This window comes from Lonchura striata, chromosome 20, assembly GCF_050655825.1.
Source record: "Lonchura striata isolate lonStrDom1 chromosome 20, ASM5065582v1, whole genome shotgun sequence".
Lineage (NCBI taxonomy): Eukaryota > Metazoa > Chordata > Aves > Passeriformes > Estrildidae > Lonchura > Lonchura striata.
The window spans coordinates 9,943,943-9,971,345 of NC_140722.1; the positions used below are offsets into that span (position 1 = coordinate 9,943,943).

General features: G+C 48.4%; 1 protein-coding gene across 3 annotated transcripts in view; it reads left to right on the forward strand.

Annotated features, from left to right (window-relative positions):
* The window catches only part of NKAIN4 (sodium/potassium transporting ATPase interacting 4), a 51,085-nt gene continuing 23,682 nt past the window's right edge, over positions 1-27,403 (forward strand). For all 3 annotated transcript variants that reach the window (XR_002465169.4, XM_021527252.4, XM_021527254.4), the window contains exons 1-3: positions 1-269; positions 23,966-24,103; positions 24,570-24,650. Coding sequence is in view for 2 of the 3 variants with exons in the window: in XM_021527252.4 (XP_021382927.1) it covers positions 216-269; positions 23,966-24,103; positions 24,570-24,650 (273 nt within the window). In the remaining variant the exon portion in view is untranslated. The remainder of the gene's footprint in view (positions 270-23,965; positions 24,104-24,569; positions 24,651-27,403) is intronic.

Sequence of the window (27,403 nt, forward strand, 5' to 3'; positions counted from 1 at the left end):
CCCGCCAGCCCGCCCAGCCTGCGGGACGGCAGCGCCGCCGGAGCGTTGCCCTTTTAAGCTGTGGCCCCGCTCGCCTCCTCCCCGGCTCCCGGAGGGGCTCCGGCAGCCGGCACCGACCGAGCGACACCGAGCGACCTCCGCGGGCGCCGAGCGGAGCGGAGCCCCAGGGCGGCGGCCAGCGGGCTGCCCCTGCCCTGCCCCGCCGCTCGGGGACCATGGGATGCTGCACCGGCCGCTGCACCCTCATCTTCCTCTGCACTTTGCAGCTGGTGAGTGGAGGCGCTCGGCATCGGGGGGACCGCGGGGACCTGCGGGTTCGGCTGCCCGGGACGGGGCCGCGAACAAAAGCGCCCCGGTGCCCGCTGCCCCGGGCAGGGCTGCGCTCCGCCGCAACTTCGGCTCGGAGCAGCAAGGTGGAGGGATGTCGGGCTGCGCACCGGGGACGCTGTGCCGTGCCAAATGGGATTTACCGGTGCTTAGAACTAAAAAAAAAAAAAAAAAAAAAAAAAAAAAGAAAGGGGGAAAAAGTAGTTTTCAATGAATAAGTTGGTGTTTATAAAATACAACTGAAATAAAGAAGAAAATAATTACTCTTTGAGAGGAGTCCCGGCGGCTCGGTGGCGATGTTGCAACCCGAAGCAAACTTCATACGTGCATAATAAACCCACCGGTGCCTTCAGCCTCTTTCACGGAGAGGTCCACCCGCATCCCGCCCTGGTCTCCCGCATCCCACCCTGCTGGGGTCTGTGCTGGCTCGGACGGAATTATTTCAAACCTCCTCGGGATGAAGTGCTTAGATAGAATGTGCCTGTTAATACGGATGTATTTATGTAGGAATAAACTTCCCAGTGTGCGGAGAGTGCGGTCCCTGGTAGGCACGGGTCGGTCCTTGGCGGGTGCGGGTTCCTGGTCCTTATGACATCTGCATTGATGGTAAACAAAGGTCTGGTTGTTCCCTGAGTGTCTGCTCATCCAGCCTGGATCTGGAGGGTCCCCTTCTTGTCAATAGCTAATGGGCTCCAGGGCTCCTCCAGCCTTAAAAAGGAAATGACAGCATCTAGGGTTTTAATTTCATTGCCGTGTCCCAAATTTGCTTTATTTTGGAGCGTTAGCAGCGCGCAGGAAAGGGCAGGCTTCCTGCGAAGTTCTTTTGAATAGTTTGCTGGTGCCAAGGTGTGAGTTTAGTTAAAACTCTTTGTTTTGGAGTTTGGTGCTGTGACAATGTTTCTTTTCTTGCAAAGAGTTAGGGAGCAGGACTGAAGATGGGAGAGGAAAACTGGGAACCTGCTAGTTTTGAAATGATACCCAGCGGCCTAAAATTGCAAGGGAAGAGGGTGGGAATGCACCCCTGTGAACCCAGACTAGCAAAATTGGAAGGTGAATGTGGAGGATTTGACTCATCGTTAAACAAAATACAGAATAGGAGTGATGGGGTTTTCTTGCACAAAGCATCTTGCTCAGCATATTTATGAGCGAGTTGAATGGCTGGGGAGTGTATTTAGTCTCCTGGATTATTTCTTTTGATTTTTCACCCGTGATCACATAGGAAAGAAGCTGCACCCTGTATTGCGTTAGAAATTGGTGTCTCAGCGCTCACTGTCTCTTAAACCCATCACTATGTCATCTGCTCTAAGCACACACTCACACACTGGGGGAAAATAAAAGGGAGGGAATGAGAAAAAGAAAAAGAAAAAAAGAAAAAGCCATGAGCTGCTGGTGCTGCTCTGATTTCTGACAAGCGTGGGAGTTTTCTTGTATCCAAGATACGGGGACAAAGAACCCCCAGCATTTTATTTTCCCTAAGACCCTCCTCCTTGAAGAAAAGAATCAGTTTGGCTCATTCTTCAGCAAGTTTGGATGCCTCAAGCTGTAGCGATTTCCCATGGCGCTTGCTGGGTGAATTGGTAGAGCTGGAAAAATGTGAACTATGGTGAGGGAATTTCTGGAGCTGTGCTCTGGTGGGGGTGAGGTCAGGAGATCCTGGCCAGTTCCCAGCAAGAGCTTGGGTGAGGGTGAGATCCAGCTTTGATGGTGCTTTGTTATTTACTTGATTATTTAATTAAGCAAACTTTGTCTGTAAATCATCACATCACTTCCACATCCGCACGGCCGAGTGACGTGCAGGACTCGCTGCTGCCCAGGGTGGGCTCTGCTAAGACAAAACACTGAAGCAATCAGGCCAAGATCATCAATAAATTATAATGACGTGAACTTCCTTTGTTCCTCTCATGTCTCTGCTCAGCTTCATCTGATACTTTGAACCCTTCACAGCCTTCCCTGTTTGTTGCCAAGCTCTGGGTCTCCCACTGCCCAAGTCCCAGGGGTGAAATTTTGGCTCTTGTGTGGACGTTTTGCCTCTGAGTTAAGTGGGGAGAGGATTTTGGTGCTGGGATCTCCCACTTCACTTCTACAGCACACTCCTGAGATCTGCTACGTGTTCTCTTGTCTGTTCCTCAGAGCTTCACACGGCTTTTTATATAAATGATGAATGGAAACATGAACAACCCCCAAAAAAACTCGACTCAGTGATGTGAGTTGCAATGCTTCATATAGATTGTTTTATTATTAGGTGCAAGTAGTTGAGTGAGCGTGTGGGGAGAGTTTGCACACTGCAGTCTAAATGTTTTCCTGGGGGGGGAAAAAAAAAAAAAAAAGGCAGAAAACAAACAAATTCATCATTTGCAGTGTGGGCTCCCAAAGAAAAAGTTTGTGCTCCAGCCGGAGAGCAGAACAGCGTGTGAATTGAAGGAGCTGCTGCACAATGCGAATACCAACGAGCTCCTCAGCCCCCACGGGCTGAGCCCCGTGGCACAGGGAGAGGAGGAGAGCGTTTGCATCTGTCTGAAGAAAATCAGGGCTGACTCCCCAGCGGTTTGCTAATCAAGGGGGGAGGGAAGGCTGTAGTTTGAATAAATAATTTGCCGTGCTCCAATTTTAGATTATTGTTTCCTTGAAGCGTCCACGTTACGCTCGGTGCTTTGCTGAGCAGTGCTGCAGGGAAGCTGCAAGAAGGTTCTGGCTCTCCCTTCCTCTGTCCTGGTGTGCATCCCTGTCCCTAATCCTTCCATTTTTCCCAGTCCAGCCCTACCTCCAGCAGCAGTTTGGGTGAAAGTTGGCCCAGGTCAGGGCTGCCCTGCAAAAGGGTTTATCCTCAGCCATGGATGGCAAGGAGAAGGACCATCAGCAAAGTGTTGGGGTGTTTTTCCAGGGTTTGTGATTCCCAAAGGTTCTCACCTCCCCATTCTCGCTTTGCCCAAACACCTCTGCCATCCAGGAGCTGTTGCCACCTGTATCAGATCACCAGCCCTTCCTCATCCCTCCCAACCTTTGGGCAGATGCGTATTAAGAAACAAGAGCAGTTTAAATGAGCCATAGGCCTCCCCAGGAAAAAAATCATGAGGTTCTCTGTCAGGGAGCCTCTGTAGTGGGTAAAGAAATGCCCCATGTAGGAATTAGAATTGAAAAAGGTTTGCTAAGGGCAGGATTTCTGAACCCGAATGGAGTGAGGCTGTCACACCCACCATTGGGCTGGGTGGGTCCTGGTGAGGAGCCACAGAGCAGGGCTGGGTCTCAGGCAGGGAGATATGAAATAATCATTGATTTGCTGCTTTCCTCTCGGCCAGTGTGAGATTGCACCCAACTGGTGAATTTTCTGGAGCAGTAAGTGCCTGTGCACCGGAGGCACGATGTGAATTTATTTCCACTGAGCATGGAAAAATTCCCTGGCTCCCTGTGCCATGTCCCTATAAATCATCAACTGTAGTTTCTTTACATTCTGTCCATGGATTGAGAGCTCAGATGCCAAGCAAAGCCTGGAGACAATTTTACAGATACATTATAAATCCCCCTAGAATAACAGCTTCTAATGGAAAAAGTGACTAATACTTCAAATGAGCACAGAACAAGGCGCCCTGGGATGGGACTGCACATTGAGACTAACCAAAAGTAACTATATACATTTATTTATTTATTTATTTATCCATTTATTTATTTATTTCCTCATGCTCTCTTTCTGCCTTGCTCCTTTCTTAGTGATTCCTTTTTAATCTCTTACAGAAGAGGATACCAATTCTGGAAGCTCTTTGAAACCAGCACAGATCCTTCTCTCACTACTCTCCTGAAGTGCTTGTATTGGTTTGATTGAGGCATAAAATGATGCAGGGCATGTGAGGAGTGAGGGCAGAAGGGGAGTGTGGCAGACTGGCAGTGGGATGCCATGGAAAAGATGGATCTGGGCAAAAATGCAGTGTAAGTTAAAATAATTGGAATAAAGGTATTTTTAACAAGGGCATGTGGTGATAGGACAAGGAGAAATAGCTTTAAATTGAAAGAGAGCAGGTTTAAATTAGATTTTGGGAAGAAATTCTCCCCTGTGAGGGTGGTGAGACCCTGAGAAGCTGTGGCTGCCCCATCCCTGGAAGTGTCCAAGGCCAGGTTGGATGGAGCCTGGAGCAGCCTGGGACAGTGGAAGGTGTCCCTGCCCTGGCAGGGGGCTGGAGTGAGATGATCTGAGGTCTCTTCCAAGCCAAACCTGGATTCTGTGATCCTGCTTGTCTGACTCCATCCCTCAGCACACGTGGGCTGCAAGAGGCAGGGTGGCAGAGCGTGTCCCTCTCCATGGTGAGGAGGAGACAGGATTGCAGTGTCTGAGGGCTGCAGGAATTACTTGCTCAGCTTTCTCCTCTCCACCCCAGGGATCATTTGGGCTGGAGGTTGGGCGAGGAGAGCAGGACTTGTCTCTCCCCTCCTCTGCAGCTGCCTCTGGAGCCAGGGCAGAGTCAGGCTGCCCTGGGGGAGCTGTGAGCCTGCCCAGCTGCCGTGAGGCTGAGCACAAAGCCTTGGGGGGAGAGCAGGTGCAAGGGGAAGCACAGCGTCCCTTTGCTCATCACGCTGCCCAGGACCCCTCCAAAATTACCTTGTGCTCTCCCCAGCTGTTTATCTTCTCCATGGCTCGTGCTTAAATCCTAACCCCTCCAGGGAAAGGGCCAGCTTTGGTTGGTGTGCACAGCACCCAGTTATGTGATGGCTCAAACCTATCCTGAAGTCCTTGAACAATATTCCAGGCTAAATAATAATGTAAAACTAAAGACTGCGTTTGACAGATGCTGTCTTCTCCGTGTCTGTTCCAGACAAAGGAAAATTAAAGCTGTGCCAATAATAGAGCTCGTCAGCATTTTCCACTGAAGCTGACTTTCAGTAGAAACCTGGGGATTTGACTAAATGAATATTTTCATGAGAAGTATCTGCTTTCCATAGACAATCCTGACTTTTTCTCCCAAGTTTGGGCCAGAATATTTTGGCGAAAAGTCAAATATGTCCTGGCAAATGTTTACTGTGCTGGCAAACATTTTTAATTTTGGAGCGGTGGAGCTTTTCTTACAAAAAGTTGAATTTTTCGTGAGATTTTTTCCCTCTTCCCCCATTTTTCCTGAGCAGCTGGAGTCAGTACGCTGCAGCAGAAGGAAGAACAAGGGAGGAGCAGTCTGGGGTCTGTGTTTCAGGCGTGCCCAGGTCTCCTGCCTCCCCACATCCGCCTTTCCTATGGTGCTGCTGGAGATTGCAGATGACTCACAGGAACTGTGTCCTCTAACCAAACCCACTCAGACCAGCAATGAAATTTGGCCAAAGCCAAGCCAAAAAAGCAGCTGAGGGCAGCGTGGTGTTGAAGTCAACTCTCCTTGGAGAGCTGGGGTTTTATTTCGGCTGACACAGAGAATTTGTTGACCACTCTGATTTTTTCTGGTCACTCTCTGCTCCTTTGGCTTTCTCTTTTCCTCTCAGTAGAAGAAGAGAAGGAGCTGGTTTTCCCTGATGGGGACCCTCTCCCTCTGGCTGGTGTGGGGTTAAGGGAGCTGACGTTGCTTCATTGTGTGCTAAGAATATATGGAAACTCAGATCATTTTGGCTGGGGTGCAAAGTGGAGCTCTTCCAAGAATCTGCTCCAGGGGCCCTCAAGTATGAACTCTTGGAGAACAAACTGGATAACAAAGGCCAGATTGTGATCTCTTTTCCTCCAGGAAAACCCTGGATCAGCCCATTGCTTTTAGAGCACTTAAGAAAATGCATATTATCCAGTGAGCAGCAAGTGCCCCAGCTGTAGCATTGCCTTTCCCATTAACAAAATGTTGGGGCTGAGGTCAGTAGAACTAAACCTTTCTTGTTAAAACACCCTCCAAAACCAGGGATAATTTGTGATTTAATGTTCCCTTTGTCCCCGCTCCACCCACAGTAGATGTGATGAGCACACCCAACTGCACAGGTTGTGTCTCTGTGTTTCAGTTTGGTAGAAAGAGTTTTTAACCAAGTGGAAACTTCTGTCTCAAAAGCAGCACATTCTTCACCCCTTCCCCGTCTAAAGAACACGAGGAGGGAAAAAATGACATTTCTGGACAAAAAAGGAAGAAAATACCCTAGCATTTAGCAATGCTTGCTAAAAATGATGGGGGTGTTTATTGTGCCAAACCCCAAATATTTTGAACTTTTACAGAAGCTTGAAAATACTTCTGAAAACAGTTGAAAAGTCTCCCCAAAAAGCAGTTGGTTTGTTGTTTTTTTTTTCGTTGAGGTTGTGCACCCTGGATGTTCTCACCTTTCAGATATCTCTGACATCATTATGGTCCCCCAAACCCAGCTCATGGTGGGGTTTAAGGAGAAAAATCCTCAAAGGGAAAGCACAGGTTTGGGTGTTGCTCAGGGTGGTGCTTTCCTGCAGTGACTCATCTGCTCACAGTGGTTTGGGGTATTTTTGTTGCAGAAGGAAACTCAGTGAATAAATGCCCTGTGGAAATTGGAATCTGAGATATTTTGTAATCATTGAATCATAATATTACCTTAGAGTTCATGAGATTTCAGACTAAGAATAAACAACTTCTGCTTCATTTGTTTATTGATCTTTGGTAAGAGTCAGAATCTTATTTCATCTTCTTCTTGCCAGGGATAATAGTAGGGATTACAAAAGTATGGATTAACAGGAGTAAAAAGTCAAGAATCAGTAGTAGTAAAGTAATAGTAGGAGAGTAGGTGGTAATAATAGGGAGGAGAAAAACTGAAGTGATTGAAGTATCTGGCAGAAATCTCTGAGATGATGTTTCAGCAGAGTTGCTGCTTCTTACCAGCGTGTCAGAATTGTGTCTCACCTTGAGCACAGAAAAGTCAATGGTGGTGTTGCTCTGGCTCCTCCTGCCTTAGCTAAGCCCTGGTCCCATATCTGAGTGTCCTTGTGAGGAACAGAAGTTTTGTTTTGCTCTATGTTCTGAGGCTTCACAGACTATGGAGGAGCAAGCAGCAGATCTCTGCTGGGGCAAGATCAACATCTCCTCCCTTGACTTTGCTGTAGCTCATTAACATCAAATGTCTTTTCCAAGGGGTGCTTTTTGGTCTATTTTCCACAAGGGCTTAATTGCCATTTTCCTGGTGTCTGTGGCTCATTCTTAGCACAGCTGCTTTTGTGTCAGACCATGGGATACAAATATGTTGTTTATGAGGGAAGTGCATGTCCCAGATTTTCTCTCCAAGGTGAGAATTCATGGAAATCAGGAACGCAGCTTTTCTGATCCCCTCTCCCCCATCATCCATCAGGTGCTGCTTGGGTGATTCCAGGTTTAGTAATTGAGATGTCAGATTCCCTGACACCTTTGGGCTGAAAGGATGATGGTGTGGAAGCGATGACCTCAGCTGCCATCTGCCTGGGCCTAATGAAAATATACTGTGGGAATTGAGGCAACAGATTGTCTTCATCACCTGCTCGAGGCGGGCAGACGTCAGGACTTGCTGTGCCAGCTTCCTTTGCCACCTCTCAGCTACTGGCCAGCCCTGCAGGCAGCTTCCCACCTGCTCCCCAGGCTCTCTCTGGCCAGCAAAATATCTGCTTTCTTCCCTATTTCCTTTTTTTTTTTTTTTTTTTAACCCTTCATTTTTTCCCACCAAAGCTCAAAACTCAAGTAAACCAGGATCTTCATTGTGTTCTTTTGAACCAGTGAGCAAGCACACAGATGTGTGCCCAGCCCTGGTGTTTGTGGAGCACAGGTTGTCCCCATTTTCAGCAGCAGAGCCATCCCAGTGCCCAGTGGTGGGGTGGGAGGGCTGGATGTGCTGTGCTCTGTCATTGTGCCACCCCCGTGACCTGGGACATCACTGACCTGAGCTCAGAATGATACAGGACACACTCTGTCCTTCCTTGGTGAGCACTTGGCCAACTGGTCAAAGAGGAAAGAGCAAGAATTGAACAGTACTGAGGACAGTTCAGTTCCATTTCTCCTGAAGTCCTAAGACCTTATAAAAAATGTATTCAGGTGCTCAGATGAATACACAGTTACAGCAAATATACAAAACCTGGGAAGGTGCCTCCTGTGACACCTCTCAGGGGACCAGGGACCTGCCTTGTGTCTGTGGTGACCCTCCCAACAGCCTTGGACCCATTAAAGCATTTGGTGCTGATTTCTGTTTTCTAAGTGCTGTTCCCTGGGCATAGTTAATCTGTGAGCACCATTTCATGTGAACAGGAAGGTGAGCTAGAGGACACTGAAGAAGGGGATGGAGCATTTTATTACCCACACACAACTTATAAAATATTGAGTGTAGCCTTGCATGGCGTGCTCTGAGTGCTGTGGTCATCCATCATGGATAAACAGGCTCCCCACAATTAACAGTTTGTCACTGTCTATCTCCAGCTCCATTTGAACATTACCTCTGTAGTAACCAGAGTCAATCTCACTACCAGCATGGTTGACCCCCTTGGAGATCAGGAGGAATCTTAAGTCCTAACCTTACTCAGGTTTGTTCATATTTAGGAAGTTTGGATGTTATTGTAAAGTACTACAACAAGAGCATTGTTGTGCATGTTAGAAACTTCTTTGAGTTGAGAGTACACTGGGTTCTACTCTAAGGTCTTCAAGCAAACTTCTTCTCTACCTGAAGCTCAGCAGATGGATGGTGTTTTTGTGGAGGCGTCGTGGCAGGGTCTTTGCTTAATATTACTGCTATGGTCCAGATACTTGGGAGAATGTAACTCTGTGCTGTGGGGCTTAGGGGCAACCTTTCCTTCTTTGAGAGATGCTGGATCATTGATACTCCTTTAAGAACTCCCACTTTGGTGGAAGGACCATATCCAAATGCTCCTTGAACCAGAATATATTCATGGGCACTTAAAAAAAAACAACAAAAAACACACAAACAAATTTTTTCTGCTTCCCTGAGAAGGGATTACTGAGTGAAGCTGGCTAGAGGAAAATCTCTTGAATCAAAGACCCACCTCAGCAGGACAAGAAAGAGCTGGCCTGGTCTGACTGTCTTGGACCTTCATTTAAGGTCATTCATTTCAGGAGACCTTGGAAGTGGCACAGACCACCGATAAGCAGTTGCCAGCTCACAGGTTCACAGAGATAAGGACCAGGCCCATGGGCTGATAACCTCGTGGAGAATGACCAAGATCTGAGTCCTGAGTTTTGGGCCGACTCCCAGAACCTCCCCAGAACCCAAAACACCTCTGAGGCTCTGGGCCAAACACCTGCTGCTCAACTGCAGCACGAAACACCTCCCGCAGCTGATCCCCGAGCGTGGGGAAGGGAACATCCGGATCTCTGGCCAGATTTGGGGACTGTGCATTTAGATAACTTCCATGAATATCTGAGCTGCTGGTCGCTCAGCCAACACAAACCCAGTTCCCAATTCCCCATGGCTGCTGGTAATCCATGAGCAGATCCCACGTGGGAGATGGGCATGGGCTCTGCCAGGCTGCTGGCACCCCTGGCTCTGGCAGACAACACTCCCGCGATGTCATTGTGGAAAAGGCAACACACCTGCTTACATTGTGGATGTACAGAATTAGGGGAGAAATCTGATTATCCTAATTACTCAGAAATGCTAAATATGTGCAGAATACCGTTTGGCTAATTAGCCTGGGAGATTGCTGGCTGTTCAGCAGGGAGCAGAGTGGGTGCTGGGAGAAGTGTGAGGGGAGTTCACAGGCTGTTTTGTGCCCTTTGCTGTCTGAGCACGTGGAGAAAAGTGAGCTTGGATGCTTGGAGATGTGATTGCCAACCTTAAAACAAATTAAAAGCTGGGAAAGTGCAATTATTTTCTTTTTTTCAGATGTCTGACATTTTTTAGGATTGTGGGTCTCCAAGTTTCCCATCTCATTATTTTGAGCAGAGACATCCAAGGGAAGGATGAATTTGCCTTACTGCAAACAGCTGGTGAGAGCTGCACAGAACTTCTCAAAGGGATCTGCTCTGCTCCTTGTCCTGCCTTGTGCTGACACAGGCACAGCCCCAAATGCTCCTGAAGCCTGAGGAGACCATGATGTAGTTGGTTCTGTGAATGGTGCTGCTTTGTTTGCATTTAATAGGCTCATCTGCACCACTGAGGGGGTCTTGTGGCTCCAAATCTGGCCTGCTTTTTCCAGAGGCACAGAGCAAGTCAAGCAGATGCTAAGCAGGATGGAGGGTGGTTCATGCTTAGGTCCCAAGGTATTAATCCCCACATGTCCAGATCCAGAGAACCAGGCTGGGTCCTCCAGCTGCATGCTGGACACAGATCCAGCAAGGAAACCCTGACGCTGTTTGAGAGGGCTGCTGGGAGGCTGGGACAGGTGATGTGCACAGCTTGATGTGTCCTACAGCCAGCACAGCTCTGCCATCAGGCCAGGGCCAAACCCAGATCTTCTGGCTGTAATCAGTGCCCAAAACTCACATCCATCCATCTCTCCTTGTAGCTGTGCTTCCTCATGTCTTGAAATAACCCAGCTTGGCTTTTACTCCTGACCTAGCAGAGATGAATGTCCACCTCAAGCTTTTCTGGAAAGGTTCCTCCTCCTGCTCCTGCAAGCTTGGGGTCAGTCCTGTGGTCAGTCCAACACAACATTATCTGGGCACTTCACTGGGAGAAGCTGCAAAAGATTTGGACCTCCAGGGCTGCCACTGAGACAGCTTAAAGCTGAGTTGTGTGACAGTGAGAAAGAATAGATAGGGTGATAGAAAAACTCTGCCATGGCTTCAGACAATAAAGACTGTGTCTCCCTTGTGATGAATAATGGCTCTTTGTTTTGTTCCTTAGATGACAGGGCTGTTAGAACTGCTGAGAACTCTCCAGTGCTAAATATATGGGTGTGCAATAAAGGCTCTGCAATCCATGAACTGAGACTGAATGGATACTTGAGTGAATCATTTCAAGTACAATGAATTTCTAGAGCAGCTCACAGTGACAGGAGGTGTTAGGGCAGTATCCTGTAGGATGCTTTCCTTGCATGAGACGTATCCCAGGTTTCACGGCTGCCAGCTTTTTTCCTCATGAAGCCTCCCTTGGCCAGGTAAAATTCCTCACTCCCAGTTTTGGCCACTAACCTCTAAACAAAGGGCATTTCAGATGGAGCCCCAGGGTCTGGTGCTGAGACACTGTCCAGGTTTTCTATCAGAAATCCCAGAATCCCAATCCTGGCACGCTCAATGGGGAAGAAGAAGTAAACCCCAGGTTCAGCTACAGGGCAGGGCTGGGAGCTCATCAGAACCCATCAGAAATAGGGTCCTGCTACAAAAAGGAGGAAAATGCTGCATCTTCCTGCTGCAGTGTCACCAGGCTGGAGGAAGAGGCAATGCAAAGATGTTGTTGTCACTGTCTGGAGTCGCCTCCGAGTTCTGCCAGATTAAACTTCCTTGAAATTACTTAATGTAGCAGCAAGGATTTGAATGTCCATTAATGTGGATTAGCTTTTCTATTTTAGCTAATCCTTGCAGCCAGACCCACAAGCAAGAAGATCACAGGACTTGGCGGGGGGAAATGGGCAGGAAGTTTGGAGTAGGAGCAAACCAAAGGTGCCATTGCTCCAGGGATGAGGAATCATCCCACACCTCCAAGGAGAGGTGTGGATGAAGCTTTGGTGTCACAAGCTAATAGAGGACAAGTCTTTGTCCCTTTCCATGGCTGAAGGAGACACAAGAGTCTGTGGGGGCCCCATGGGTGAGCTGCTGGTTGGGACTCAGCCCCCACAGGGTCACCAAAATCTTGCCCTGTGGAGCCAGATCACAAAGATTTGCTGCAAGTGAACATTGTTCCCCAGAGCTGCAAGAGTGGCATCTATTGACCAGCTTCTGTTTCCAAAAGCAGAGGAAAGTGGAAAAAGAGAAGGAAAAGAGAAATTCAGCCTTGCTGTTGAATAAACCATGAGCCATTGAGGAGCTGCGGGTCTGCTGCAGGGGAGGGGCAGGGGCAGCACAGAAATAAGGGGACAAAAATGTCATGTGAAAAATGAAGCACAGGAGGGGCTGGCCATTGTGTGGCACTCCTGGAAACTTGGGGAGTTGGTTGGTGGGAGGCCAAAAGATGTGCACAATGAAAGAGAGACACTCGAGTGAACTGAAAATGCAAACAAATTTGGTAACACAACAGAGGAGATAAATTGTGCTCATAAAATAAACCATGGCTGAGTGACACTGGATAAACAGTTACATATAATAACACCACTGTTTGTCCCAGCCACCCTAATTGGGAGGCTGGGCAGCATCCGATGAAAACTCTGCGTTGCACATTTTCCCCTTCTAATGAGGAAGATTTTCCCTCCCCCCTGGAAGCCTCCTCCCCCCAGTCCCATTTAGCAGCAAACTGAAAGGCCTGGTTTCATTCCATTTTCCCACAGCAAACTCATCCTGGCAGGAACTGCATTAAGGAGGACAAGTAGAAAATGATAATAAATTGAGGACTTGCTTTTATTTCACCTTGTGACAAATCTATCCAGTGGGTGACTCAGGGAGGGTGATAAGAGCATGGACTGGGCTGCTGCTTTCTTTTTGGTGCTTGGTCATGTAGAAAATAACCCCATTCTAGCCCTCACTCAAAAGGGCTTTCCTTTAAAAATAATGCTTTTTAAAAGGCCCTGAATCCCTATTTGCCCTGTTGGAAAGCCAGCAGCTCGCCTCCATCAAAGTGAACGTCATGGCTCTCATTTCATCATCCACTTGGGCTGAGGAGCAAAAACAAAGGCCATGCAGCACCAAAAGTGAGGTGGTCAATGCTGTCAGCGCCAGTGGGAGGATTTGGTAAACCTTGGTGGGTTTTCAGCATGATTCTGTATTGCTGGTAAATCCCTGATGAGAATCTTTGGTTTTGCTGAGCTCCTCTCAAGCACAGCAGGAACCACAGTGGTGCAGGGGACAGTGGGCACAAGAAAACCACAGTGACTTCCCCCACAGCCACTCTCATGCTGTGAATCCCAGAAAATCCACCCTGGAGCCCTGATTCCCAGCACTCAGACTATGTTTTGCAGCAGAGCTGTGCTCTCACCCTTCCATGACTGCCCAGAGCAGACTGCAGTTCCCAAATTGCTCCATCACCCGTGAAAGAGGGAAGCACATCTTCAGCCTCAAATCACGCCTAAACTTTCTGCCAGCTCCCTCTTTAGGTATTTACTTGATTAATCTGTTTGAGCACATTGTGTGTCTCTGTTTTCTTGCTCTTATTAGAGGAAAATAGAGCTGGAGTTCTGCTCTGCAGCCTGCACTGCTCTTGGGAGGTGCAGCTGAGGAAGAAGCCCAGGAGGTGCCCAGCCTTCCTCACCTCTTTGAGACCATGCCGAGGGTGCTGGTGACAGCTCAGAACTCATCTTTGATCACATAAAATTGGCTCTGCCTCCTGAAATGGCTGGAAAACTGCAATATCCCTAGTTGGCATGCCTTGGAGGAGGCAAGGAAAGCCATTTTTTTAACCTGTAATTGCTAAGGTAACGAATCAATTGCTTAAGTAGGACTGATTTTCTTCCAGAGAAGTAATCAGATGATGAAAATCAATAGTGATTGATTCATTTTCTATCCACTTCTTAGAGGGAAGTTCTTTGTGGGGACTGTGGTTATTGGAAAATTCCTGCAATACCCCGAAAGCCTCTGACGGTCCCTGTTTTGAACAAAATCATTGTTTTCCTGTTTGCTCCAATTTAAAACTCTTCCTGTCAGAAGCATTTTACTGGAACCAGAAGCTGAACTGCTAAATGTTTTTCTTGTCCAAAATGCTATTTTCTTCCCAGTTCTTTTTTCATTTCATGCTCTGATGACAGGCCTGGAAATTTGCTGGAACATTCATTAGGGGAGAGTTGGTCAGTATTTCTTCACTGATATCTATTTTTCAGCTGAAAAAATGGCTACATGTTTTTTCAACTATAATTTTTCATTTTGTCCTTTTTTTTTTTTTAACGGATATAAACACATTTTTGTGTTTTGTTTGTTTTTTTTTTTTTTGTGCAAAGCACAAACATCAGTGTTACTGGTGATGATTAAAACCCAGCTGTCACAGTATGGGTCACTTTATATGATGATAGTGTGGATGAAATGCAAACGAACCACTTGGCCTGTTTGCAGCCCAACTCCTAAAATGCCTCCAGCTTCTCATCTGGGGGATGCAGGCAAGGGAACAGGGGGAGTTCACCTCTGTGCTGAGAATGTGACAGTGAAGGGAAAGGTGAGGGGTTAGGGTTGGTGCTGCTGTCACTATGGGAAGTTCCCAACCTAAGATGCCACCTCTTGTTGTCACCAAGGACAGGTGTGTGTCCAAAAAACCACAGTGGTAGTGAAGATGCTGTTAGTGCTGGGGCAGAATTATTGGTGTGGAATGTTACAGAACCTTTCTGCAAGTCTTCAGCAATCCTCTGTGTAAAATGAGGTTGTTATTCCTAATTTCACTGCATGGATGGGAAGACAGAGAGTCCCCAACTGTGCTGGAGGGCTTTGGTGGAAGGAGCAGGAGCAGGAGCTGCTGCCTGTGGCATTACAAGGGGCAAGAAGCATCATATGGAGTTGCTGGTAGGTGGAAAGGGAAAGCTGCAAAATAAGGGGAATTGCATCCCTTTGGCTTCATGTTGTCTCTTCCTAACACCCCCAAATTGACAGCTAGGTGCTAAGAGCACTTCTCAGTGTCATGGTGAGGTGAGAAAGCCTTGCTCTATGAATAAAGGGTCCATTTGTACAGTAATTGCCATGGAAGTCTCTGGGTGACTGTGCTGAGTCCCCTCCTGCTTCAGGTTGATTAGGATGAGGTTTCCTTCGAGGAGGAAAGCTGCAGCAAGACCGTGGCAGATCCCAATTTCCTAGATTATTAATAACAACAATATCATTTTCTCTCTCTCCCCTATTTCTCACCCACCCTGTGCTTCCCTTTTAATGAATTCTCCTCTCTTGCTGCAGACTCTGCAGTGACACCAGCCTGATTTGTAATGTAAATAGGCAGCCCAGTGTAAAGGCGACCTGCAAGAGCACCGCAGGGCTCTAATTATAATTTTCATTAAATTCCCTCTGTTTACGAATATCCAAGCAATCTGGCATTGCAGCAGAAGCAAGAGGAAATTAAAGCAAAGCTACCACTTAGCTCCAGTGTCAGGGAGCAGGGCCCAGCTGTCGAGCAGAAACTGAAGCAAGGCTCCTCCGGATAAAGTTTTGAAGAGTTATTTCAGCTTTGGCATCTTTCCTCTCCCAAGCTTTTACCCCAGTGGCAGGGTTTGCATGTTTTTCCTTCAGAAGAGCTGGCTGGTGCAAGTGTTTTACACGTGGTCCATTTGTGACCTAATTAAGGGGATCAGCTGCTGGAGCTCCCAGTGCCATGTGCGGGAAGGAGCTGAGCTGGGGGAGCGGGGTGGGAGCTGTGGCTGCAGGGAGGGGACAGAGCAGGGACTTTGCACTCACAAGGCCCTGGAGGGTTCCTACAAAAGTCCAGCAGCACAGGGACCATTTGCCCCATGTGCTGGGAGCATCCTGGGGGCTGCTGTGACACAGACCTGTGCAAAAAACTCTCACCCTCATCCTCTGCTGGATGAGAAAAAGGGCTTCAGGTGGCTTTCTGGAGGTATTTTGTCTTTTTGTCACTCAAGCCACACAGCTGACCCTTCCTGAAAAGGAGGTGCTGCAGGTGCCACCCGTGAATTAGCCTGGCAGGGCACACCAGTGGATATTTCTGTTCACAAAGACAAAAGCAGGGGGTAGGCTCAGTGTCACCTGGCCACAGTGAATCTTTAGTCTTGTGTGGACAGGACAGAGGGAAAACTAAGCCCGGTTTTAGAGCCTGAAACAAGAGTTACTGCTACCCTGGGAAAACTGCCAGTGGTGTATTTACAGCCACAATTCTGCTTTGGGGTAAACAGCAGTGAAATAAAATTGCAGTTTGCAGTAAGTGCCTATAAAATAGCAAAGAGCGACAGATTTTTTTCCTAAACTGGGTGAGTCCAGCTGGTGTCTCATGGGCTTTATACACACTGAGAGTTTTGGTCAGATCTCTGAATAATTTAAAGTCTTTCTAGTACACTTGAGAGTTCGAGGGGTCTCTGAGCTCTTTGCATTCTGCTGCTCCCACACCCAGGAGACTCCAGAGAGCTGCATCAGTTCTGTGCTAGCCCTGTCAATGGTTTCCCTTCTCTGTTAGCTAAGCAGATGCTGGCTAGGATAGCAGGTCAAAAGGATATAGGTTGTATTCCCTAAACACAACAACCCCTTGGCTAATTTTCAAGTGTTTTCCCTTTTTTCCCTGCATCCCTTTCATGGGAACAAGCCCAAACTTCAGATAGACTTCATGGCTGAGCAGAGCCAGGGATCACACAATATAAAGCCCTGTTGGTAGGGAATAAATCTCCGTATTAGAAAATTAAATTCCTGCTGATCTCTAGCACTGCTCTACCTCACAACCTTTGGAGTGTTTAGATGGGTTCACAACTGGTAGCAGAGCTCCAGAGGGAAATGGCTGCTGAGTTAATGGCACACATTTAATATATATTATTTCATGCAATGGGGAGATTTGTGCTCCTGGCAGGAGAAGTTTCCCCCAGAGCTGAAGCTGTCAGCCACACCAGGATGCTGTTCAGGGAGCAGCTGGGATGTTTGCCCAGGATCAGCAGCATGAGGTGGGCTAAGAGAGCTCAGCAAGTTCTTCAACAGATGAGGGAAAGCCAGGAGAGTGGAGCCTGAGCATGGGTGATAAAAATATAAGTTACTTGTTGAAGAAACTCACTGTTTTTTATGTCATTTGCAAATGCAGTGACATCCCCTTCACCCCAGTGCCTCCTCTCTCTGTCCCAAAGCTGGAGACTCAAAGCTGAGCCATTAAACTGAGGGAGAAGAACATTGAGGGGGGCACAACAGATTAATTTAATTCAATTTAAGTATGTTTGGGCAACTTAGGTTGGAGTGTTGACGTAGGTTGCAAATAAAACAAGTTTGTCATTCCTGTCAGAGTGCTTTTCTGCCTGGATCACAAAGGCACCTGCTTATTAATTTAGGCTGATTGCTGCTCTCAGCAGTCAGCAATCACAGCAGTGTGCAGAGCTGAGGTGCCCCCAGGAGCACAGGGAGCAGCAGCTCCCACATCCAGTGCTGCCTGCACCCCTGGGCTCGGAGCCCCCAGAGGAGATGGGATCCATGGAACCAAGCTGGGAGGGCTACAGAGCACAAGCCTCATCAGACACATGACTGACCCTGATTTGGGAGAAGTTGAGGCAATCCAGAGCAATCATTTTCCTGAAGCATTCCTAGGAAGCAGTGTTTTTCCCAGGAGCTGGATTCTGAGCACCATTCAGAACCTCAGTTAATTCCCTGTCCTGCTGACCACCCTGCTGAGAGGGCTGTGGATCAGCAGAGAGCACCTGAGGATGTGCCATGTGGCAGGGACCATGGGCTGGGGTGCCTTGCTAGAAAAAGTACTGCCAGCTCCTGACGTTTGCCAGTTCCGTGGCACAATCCAACACTTGGAGCAAAAAGGCTTAAAGAGGTTTGCTTGGATGTGTGCCTCAGATTGTTCCAGGGAAGGTTGAGAGTGGATATGAGGAACAATTTCTTCACCAGAAGGGTTTTCAAGCACTGGAACATGCTGCCCAGGGCAGTGTTAGAGTCACTATTCATGGGGGAATTTAAAAGATGTTCAAATGTGGCACTTGGGGACAACTTTAGTGGTGGGCTTGGCCATCCTGAGGGAGCAGTTGGACTCAATGTTCTTGGAGGGCTTTTCCAACCTAAAGGATCCCATGATTCTGTGAATTGCTGGCCATGGCCTGTGTCTTCAGCTGAGCAGAGCTGGTGGTTCTAAGATGCACTTAGGAAACCTCAGTCCCCCTGGAGCCAGAGCCTCAGCTCCAGACACAAACAGCCTTCTGCACTGCTCGGTGCCAGTCTCATCCCTTATGTTTGGCAGGATTGTGCCTTCCCTGGAATGCTAAGCAGCATTTGGGCATGTGGGACTGAATAATGACATCTCTTTGCAGCTCAGATGTTTCTGGGAGGCTTTGGCAGCAGAAAGCTCAGGGCTCAAGGTCACAGCAGTGGCACTCCTGAGAGCATCCCTGCTCACACACAGAATGATGCTGGGAGGGGAGGACTCAGAGCTCAGAGGTGCCAGGCCAGGGGCAATGAGAGGTGAGGGCTCAGCACTGGCATGGTTAACAGCAGGACGCTCCAGGCTTCAGCAGGGAAGTTGTGATGAGCACTGGGAGGGTTTTACACCTGCCCAGGCTCTGCCCAGGATGGTTCTGGGCTGGGGGAAGTCCTGATCCTTGGATGCGACACAAGGCAGCCTAAAAGTTGTGTTTGCTGGAATGTGATGGCCAGGAGCCAGCAGGGAGTGACCTGGTGTGGGACCATGATGGGGACCCCCCTACTGCCCCGTGGGGCCCTTTGGCAGGGCCAGCACAGTGACCAGTTTTCTTCTGAAATATAAATGACTTCAAGGTACCAGCCCTGCTGTTGGAGGCCTCTTTCATGTCTGTGTGAACAGAAGAGGTTTCAGCAGCTTCTGGGGAGAAAACAGAGCAGAGGAGCAGAGAATGGGGCACATTGTATGCAGTGGCCAGAGTGACCAAAGATGCCTGAGAGACCAAGTGACAAACAGAGACCTCCCGTGCAATTAGTCTCTTGACCTCTGTGTGGGGAGAGGGATGCTGGGAAAGGAGCTGTGGCTCACAAGGCCCCAAGGAAGGTTTCCTTGACAACACTTACTGAAGAAAAATGAGATTTGATGAATGCAGCGGGTGTGAGCACGTGAGAGGCTGACTTTGGGAGAGACAAGGACGTGGCACCTCGCAGAACGAGCCCCTCCACTTGGGGATGGGAAGTAATGGCTCACCGAGCTGCTTTTTCAGATAAACTTAATTAAAGAGCTATTGCAACCATTCATATTTATTTAGAAATGCAGCCACTGTGGTAAAAGCAGACATTGTTTAATTGTTTTTCTACTCACAGAATCTTGTGTTCAAAACCTAAATAGACATACTTTTCAAATTATGCAATCTGAGACTTTTTAATTCATTCCTGCTGTTTCAGGTAGTAGGGTGTAAATTCCCATCATAGGAGTCGTAGCACTGAGACTTTGCCCTGAGCTTGAGCCATCACATCCCATGGCCAAAATACCTCAGGAAACCAGTGCAGGTTTTTCCTCAAGAAAAGGCCTTTTCCAGTGAAAGCTGAGATGATGTTTGCACAGCAGACAAAGAAAGAGCATCTTCTTAAAAAGTGAAGCCACTTGGCAGGAAATCAAACCCTGGATCAGGGTGTTAGATCAGCCAGGAGCCAGAGCAGCATCCCAGCAGTGCAGGGGGGACCCAGGGCTGCAGCTGAGGCTCCTGCTGGGTTCAGGCTGGAGAGAAAGGACAAACAGGGGGTTAAGTGGCAAATAGTGGCAAATTTAGTCTTAGTTGAAGCTGGAGGGAGGACCAAGAGCTGGAGCAGTGTGTGTCCTCACAGCACAGAAAGACAAGAAGTAGCAAAAGAATTTTCAGGTTGTTTTCTTATAGGTCAAGTGGAAAATTACCTGGGTTTCTGGGTAAAATGTTTTTCTTTTTTGTTGTTTTGTTGTTGGTTTTTTTTTTTTGTTGTTGTTTGGTTTTTTTTGTTGTTTTTTTTTTTGCAGCAGTAGGATCAGCCTTTCCTATTTGTTCCCTTTATTGCCCTCTTGGATATTTAACATTTCATTTTGACACTTAAGGTTAAAAGCAGGTTTGCTTACAGAAATAAATACAAAAGGATGTGCGACTGTACCTGTTGTGGGGTTTTCTGAGCACCTTTCCTGTGTCTGTATGAGTCAACATGTCTCGAGACTGATATTTTTTTCTTTTGTGTCCCAATTGATTTCAGAAATGCAGTGAAAGACACAGTTACAAACCAAATAAGATTAAAGGCTTTAAAAGCTTAATAAATTAAGAAGAGCAAATCTAGCTGATAACATGGCTTTGATAGTAGGCTATGAAGGGAGTTAAGGAATTACAGGTGCCTGACTGTTCAGCAGCATCCCTTCCTCCTCAGCAGTATGGGGGCACAGGGGAGCAGGTTGGACTCTCCAGCTTATCAGCAGGAGAGGAGCAACAGAAGACAAAGTTGAGGGGATAGAAAAGATTTGAGGGACTGGAATTTAAACAAGCACCCCCAGGCCATGCTGCACCAGCTCCGTGTCCTGCTGGCAGTGACACCTGCCAGTGACACTGTCCTGCCAGAGCCATTGGAAAAACAGCTGGAATGGTTTGAACCCCCAGTGAGAAGCTGTCCCATGTTTTGAGATGTTTTCTAGGACTTTTTTGCTGTTTTGCTTTGGGCATCCCTCCAGCTCAGGTACAGCTTCTCTCTCTGGAGAAGTTTTATGGTGTGATGCCCCTGAGGATCTCCAGAGCTCTCTGTGCTCCCTGTGTGTGGGCTGTGGGATGGGCTCCCTGAGCTGCAGAACATCCCTCTGCCTTTCATCTCTTCCCCAGCTGTATAAATGAATGATGGCCCAAGAGAGAGCTTTGGCTTGTGTTGTTTGCCTGGCTAACAATTGCTTCACGTGGTTATTTGCTACTCCAGTTACACTCAGATCAGCAGAAATGGGGTTTATTTTAGGAGAGAAAATTCTGCCACAACTCTTCTGATTTTAGTGCTGCAATAAATCATTTAATTTAAAGAAGGAAAGGAAAAAGTATACTATGGGTTAGAGAAGCAGAAGGAGCAGAAGGAATCCTTGTTTTAATAAGAACGGTCATAAAGAAGAAAAATTTGTCCTCCCTGATGGAAAGGTACTGTCAGCTTTGAGTGGGTTGAAACCTGTGTCACAATTGGTGACATTTCTCTTTAGAACCAGTATCTCTGGAATATAATAGGCTTTCTCAGTAGGACAGTGTGAATCATGGTGAGGACCTCCACAGTGAGGATATTGCTGTGCACAAACCTGGCAGCACAGGAGAAAGAAAGATGGCATTTCCCTGCTCAGCAAGAGGCACCCAGAGAGGCTCAGTCCCAGAGAGGGGACAGAGATCAGGGCAAAGCCTGGCCCTGCATCTCTGAGCAGGACTGGAGGGACCAGGGCTGAAGGACACTGTGGCATTCTTCACATCCCAACCCCAAATCAAGCCCCAGCATCAGCTCTGTTTACCTGCAAATCTCAGCAGCATTTTGTGGGTAAGCTGTGCACACAGACCTGCAGTGGAACGAGTGCAATGGGTGTTTCTCAATTTGTTTCCAGCAAATATTTCCTTCATTATGGTAAGTTCCTGAGGGAACAGGGGGAAGCCCAGGATAACTGCAGGCTGTATTTCCAATGTCTGGATTGCAGCAGACTCACTCCCTGCCTGTCACTAACACAGTGTTGGAATTTCAGCAGTAGCATTTGCTTGTCACCAACATGTTTTACAGAAAAATCATAATTTTTTTTTTATAGATGAGGAAACAGCTTGTGTGAGCTCACACATCCCACATCCCCTCTCCTTCCCTGAGCCAGCAGATGGGCACAGCCCATCTCTGGAGCAGCATCTCTTGCCTGAAGTTCCCAGGTACACAAATCCAGTTTAATAATGCTGGGAAAGTGGCACAAGAAAGTAAATCAGGATGGAAAGAACCTGGAGACAAGAGAGGTGAGGGAGAAGGAAGTATGGTGAAGATAATTTTCAGGGTTATGGGGAAAAAGAAGCTGTGCCCAAATCTGAAGTTGTGTAGATTGGCAGATCCATCTCCAGGGTGGTCATTTATCTGTCACTTCACAGCCCTGGTGCAAACAAACCAGGAAATAAAACAAGGTTGTGGCAGGACAAGCTTTCCCCTAATGACAAATACTCATGGAGTAGAATGGAGAAGAAAACACACTCCAGACATGGCTTGCCCTGATTCTGGGGTGGGAAAGCTCATGGCAGAAGGCTGGGTAGGAGGGGTCTGTGCTCATCCTGGTTTTCAGAGCCTGCAGGCAGGAGGGGAGGCTGGGCAGGGCTGGACCTCAGTGAACACCCCACTGTGTCCCCGGGCAGGGTGAGGCTCTCACACTCCTCCTGGAACACACAAAGCCAATTAAATGCCTGATTGGATGAAGCAGGCACAGTCAAGGGGCCCTGTGCCAGCCAGTCAGGATCCCAAATGTCCCAGTGTTAATCCCTGCTGAAGGATTAAGCGTTTAACCTGTGGCTGGGGTGGCAAACCTGCTGTGCTGGGGGAGCAGCACTCGCCCCACAGCCCCTCTGAGGCCACAGCATCTTCCAGGTGCTTCAGAGGGAGCAGAGGGTCCTGCTTCTAAGGGAAGATTATTTGGCAGAAGAGAGAGATTTGGTGACTGCTTCCATTCCTTCCCCACTTTCTGTCCTTCTTGGGAATAGGATAGCACAGAGGGGAAGCTGTCTACCCCCTCCCTGACTGATTGCCCTTAACCACAGATTTCTTTGAAATACAGATTTTTATTGAACTTTCAAAGTAGTGTTGGGAATTGAAATACCTTCCTAGCCCAAGAGAGGTGTGAAGGCAATTTCCCCACTGAGCCAGGAAGAAGGAGGAATAATGGTCATTTAACAGATGTGGCTTCTCTCATCCTGGGGCTTGAGAGGAACCTGCAGCCGCTCACATCCTTAAATGCTTTAAGCCATCCCAGAAGCACTGCTGCTTAGATCCCAGCCAGGAAAAGGTGTCACATAGCTGATTACACACAGCAGACCAGGATTACTCATGGTTAATGCCTGATTAGGAGTTAAATTAATATTGACTGTCGATAGTAAATTGTAATTATTTATTTAGCCAAAAATAAATATGAAATGTCATAATGCAATCCCAGTGGCCTACTGTGATAATTAAACATACTTTCAAATCTTGTACTGACAGGGAAGACACAGGTCCATGGAGGGGCTTGCACTGTGCTAATAAAGACAAAAAAAAAACCCAGAAGATCTCTCCATGCAAGGCTGGGCAAGGGAGAAAAGCCTGCATTAGCAGTTTTCCCCCCTACACTCACTATATTTCTCCTATAGATAGATGATTTGAAGGCTGTGGGCATGCAAAAGCCAGCAAGCAATTGCACGTCCTCTGTGCTTTTTCAGCTGCACAGAGGCTCAGGGCCAGGGGACCAGATGTTGTCTGATACACAGATGATGGCTACAGGTAAAAAACACATCTTTGTGCAGATGTGGTTTGAGAATCAGCCCCAGCACTCCAACAGTAATGGAGTTTTACATCTAGAACACAGCACTAGCCTTGAAACATGTTATTAGTGCTGGAGAGGAACACAGTCTGTCCTGGAAAACTGATGTGTTGGCAGAATTTCCTTACTGGTGGCAGCATTTTCTGAGGGGCAAAGGTGGAGGAGAGAGTTTCCTCCTCTCCCTCACTTTGATGGATGTGTGCCAGAGAGCAGAAACACAGGAGGTGTCAGGAATGATGGAGTGATGCTGAAGGCTCTGAGAAATGAGCTCTAGAAAGTTACACCGACATCTTTGTGAATGGATTTCACTTTCAACATTGAAGATGTCCCCATCCCTCTGCTCCCCTCTGCCAGAGCCCCACAGAGGAATGTCCCACACAGCCCTGCAGCTCAGCCATCAGAGGAGCTGGGATGGGAGCAGAGGGGATGTGTAAACAAGCCTTGTGTCCTGCTGACCTGGTTCAGGGGCAGCAAATTGCTTTGGGAATGGAGTCCCACCTTCAGCTGCCACAGGGCTTTGCTCAGGGAGCGTGTGAAAGCCCTGAGCACAACCACTGTGGCTGCAGGACTGTAACTCTCCTTGTCCTTCTCCCTCCAGCTCGCTGCACTGGAGAGGCAAGTGTTCGACTTCCTGGGGTACCAGTGGGCCCCCATCCTCGCCAACTTCCTGCACATCATCATCGTCATCCTGGGGCTCTTCGGCACCATCCAGTACAGACCCCGCTACATCGTGGTGGTGAGTGACACCTGGGCAGCCACAGCCTGGCCCAGCCCTGCTCTGGGGGATGAGGGGCAGAGCAGAGCCCCTGGGTGCCCAGGCAGGAGCCCTGCACGCTGCTCTAGGCAGAGGGAGTGCCTGGCTGTGCCCAGGAACCCGCGTGTGCCAGACTGGGAAGGTTGCAGGTCGTTCTAGGGAGCCCTGCCCAAACGCTGCCCAGCTGAGAGGGAGGGTGAGGGGCTGGACAAGTGCAGCACAGAAACTCTTCCATCCCTCCAGCCCCTGTGTGGCTTTTCAGGCAAGAGAGCATTTGAATATGGAAAACAAACAGAGGAAGAAAAAAAGGATTTCAGTGCTGACTCAGGGCATTCCACTGCCCCCAGCTAGGGCACACATACATTAATATAAATATATATATAGACACTAATTCCAGTGACTTCCTAATGTTTATTGCTTCTCTCTCCCCAACCCCATTCCTTCCCAGTATGCCATCTGGACTGCAGTCTGGGTCACCTGGAACATCTTCATCATCTGCTTTTACTTAGAAGTGGGAGGGCTCTCAAAGGTGAGTGCCCAGGCTTTGCAGCAGAGGGTGTGGAGCTGAGTGGGGAGGGGAGGGCTGGCATGGCTGAGGTGAGGGCTGGGAGCAGGTCCTGCCCTCCTGCCTGTCGAGGGGGCTGCCTTAGCAAGGATGGGGAAAACTGAGGAGTCACTGTTGGTTTTTGGAGCTCTTGGCTGGTTGGTGCAGGTGGTGGCTGGAATAAACCCTGCTACCCTCACAGCAGCTGGAGTGCATTTGCTTTCCAGAGGTGAGAGCAGACCTGGCAGCAGAGCCATCCTGCGGGGAGGGGGGGTTTGAGGGCAGCTCCAGCTCCCAGCAGTGGTGCAGAGGAGGGCTAGGAGATCCCCAGATTGCAGCGGATCCTCCTGGGATCTGAGCCCGCCTTGGCAGGAGGGTGTGTGATGGAGGGGAGGGCCCTGGTGCAGCACTGAGTGTGGCTTTCTGCCAGCCTGCCCCAGGGAAGGGCTGCCTGGGTTGACCTGAGCCAAGGACTTTGCTGGAACTCTACACCTGACCCTCTCCTGATGTTTTTGTGCCTCCCAGTCCTGCTGAAGACTTGCTTTGCCTGTGGTTGTGGCAAAATATTTCCTGTTGTACCTTTGGGGAGAGGCTCCTCTGTCTGCTGAGCAGAGAACATCCCTCCCCAGAGGGTTCTGGCTCATCTCCTTGGGATGTGCTTCCCTTCTTCCTTTTTAAGTACAGTTGTAGTTTCTCATGGCTGCTGGCCAGGCTGTTGTGAGTTAATATGCAAAGTTCTTTGAAGACTAGATTAGCTGAGTATTGCTGTCTGCCTAATGAGGGGTGAGTCAGAAATAATAAAAATGGGAGGCAGGCCCTAAATGAAGCCTGGGCTGTAAGCAATGAATTCTGAGTGTTGCTGTAGCACAGCAGACTCAGAGTGTGAGATGCAGGTTCATTTCAGAGTGCTCCACATCTGGCCCAAATTCCAGGTCATGGGCTGGAGTTGCAGTCATAATTGGAATTGCCCTGTGGTTTTATCAGGCCTACAGCAAGTCAAGAGTGGCAGCCAAAATCCTTTGCAGATAAGAAAATGTGACTTTCTAATGTCTCAATTCATCTTCATTTCCCCTCTCAATTAACTCCATAAACTTTGAGGGAGTTCTTGCCCAAAACAGTGATTATTCATAGTCTGAAATCTCAGCCTGAGATGATCTCGATGTTGGCCGTGACCAACTGAAAAAAAAAGAATTTTATGTAACTGTTCAAATACTCCCTTCTGCAGAGAAAATGTTGGCTTGATAAACTGCTCTGGGAGCTTCTCAGAGCCAGTGTTTGCTTCCAGCCAGCTGGATACTCGTGTTTGCTAATCCCAACCTGCACTGCAACACATCAGGTTGCTGTTCTGCAGTTCAAAAACAGCACCACAAACTCCTTTTGTGCCACACAGGAGCTTCTCCTGGTGACCTTGCTCCGTGCTGGGGCTCATTTTAGCCAAGCCAGCACACAGAGAGGTTTCCTTTAGCCTCCAGGGTGACACTTGTGACTGGGGGTGTTTTTTATAGAGTTGGGCTGCAGTGTAAGTTGTTACTGACTCAGTGGACTTTCCTCTCAGGCTGCAAAGAGAAATTAGTTCATTTAATGGCAACCAGCAAAACCAAGAGAGAATTTGTGCTTGCTTGGCTGTAAAGTAGTTGACAGCCTTGCCTCTGTTCTTAATGAGCTATTCTCACTTTAAAAAGCTGTTTTGTAAGGAAAACTAATGATGCTGCTTCCCATCCTCCTCCACTTTCACTGAAGTAATTTGGGTCTTTGTAGTGGCAAAACAAATCTTCGCTTCCACCAGAGACCAAAAGATCCACGTGAAGCAGGAGCTGAGGTTTCTGTAGGACACTTCACAGGCTCTCCTGCTGCATCTCTGGAAACCTGATCCAAAGGCAGCTGGTGTTTTATTGATGTCAGTCGTGGGATCAGACCCCAGAAGTACATCTGGGCTTGGCTGGACAAGGGCAGGGCAGTGTCAGCCAGGAGTGGATGGCAGATTCTAGGGCTGCAGGTGCCTCTGTGTGCCCCAGGGCCCTCGGGAGGAGGCTGCCCTCCAGCCCTGACCAGGAGTCAAAGCTCATCATGAGCCTGGCAATAGGCAGGGAAATTGCAAATATTGGAAGAAGAGCTTTGGTGGAGGGAGGCTGATGGAGCTGGTCTGATAAACACAAGCTCATTAACTACTAGACTGAGCATGAGCACACTGGGGAGTGCTTGGACAGCGTTGTGCAAGTCCCTTAATGGGCTGAGAGCTCTGGAGGTCCTCAGGGTGCTGTTTCCTGTGGGATTGCTGGTGAGCCTGGGGGAGTGGGAGTGTGGCATTCCTGCCAGCCCTGCACTGATCCTGCTGTGCTCTGACAAGGGCAGCCTGCCAGGGCAGGCTCTGTCAGCAGCTTATTAACAGTGAGAGAATGCAGAAAGGGCAGGGAACTGGAGAGAATGGAGTTTGGTAACTGGTGCCTGGTAATGACAGCCCAGTGCAGCTGACACAGGTGATAACTCAGGTGGGGTGAGAAAGCAGAGAAAGGATTCAAGTGTTTCCAGTGTAACAGATTTGAGAAAACCACAGTGAATTGAAAAGATGAGGAAACAGTTATGTGTGTTCATTGCAAACAATTCTTTGTGCTCTGCTGCCTAGATCTGACTTCACAGCAGTGAAGGGATGCAGGATGAGGGCAGGGAATTGCTGCTCACAAGAACAGGGACGTTGTCCTTGTGCCCCCCTTGCTTTGGGTGCCTGGCTGATCTCATGA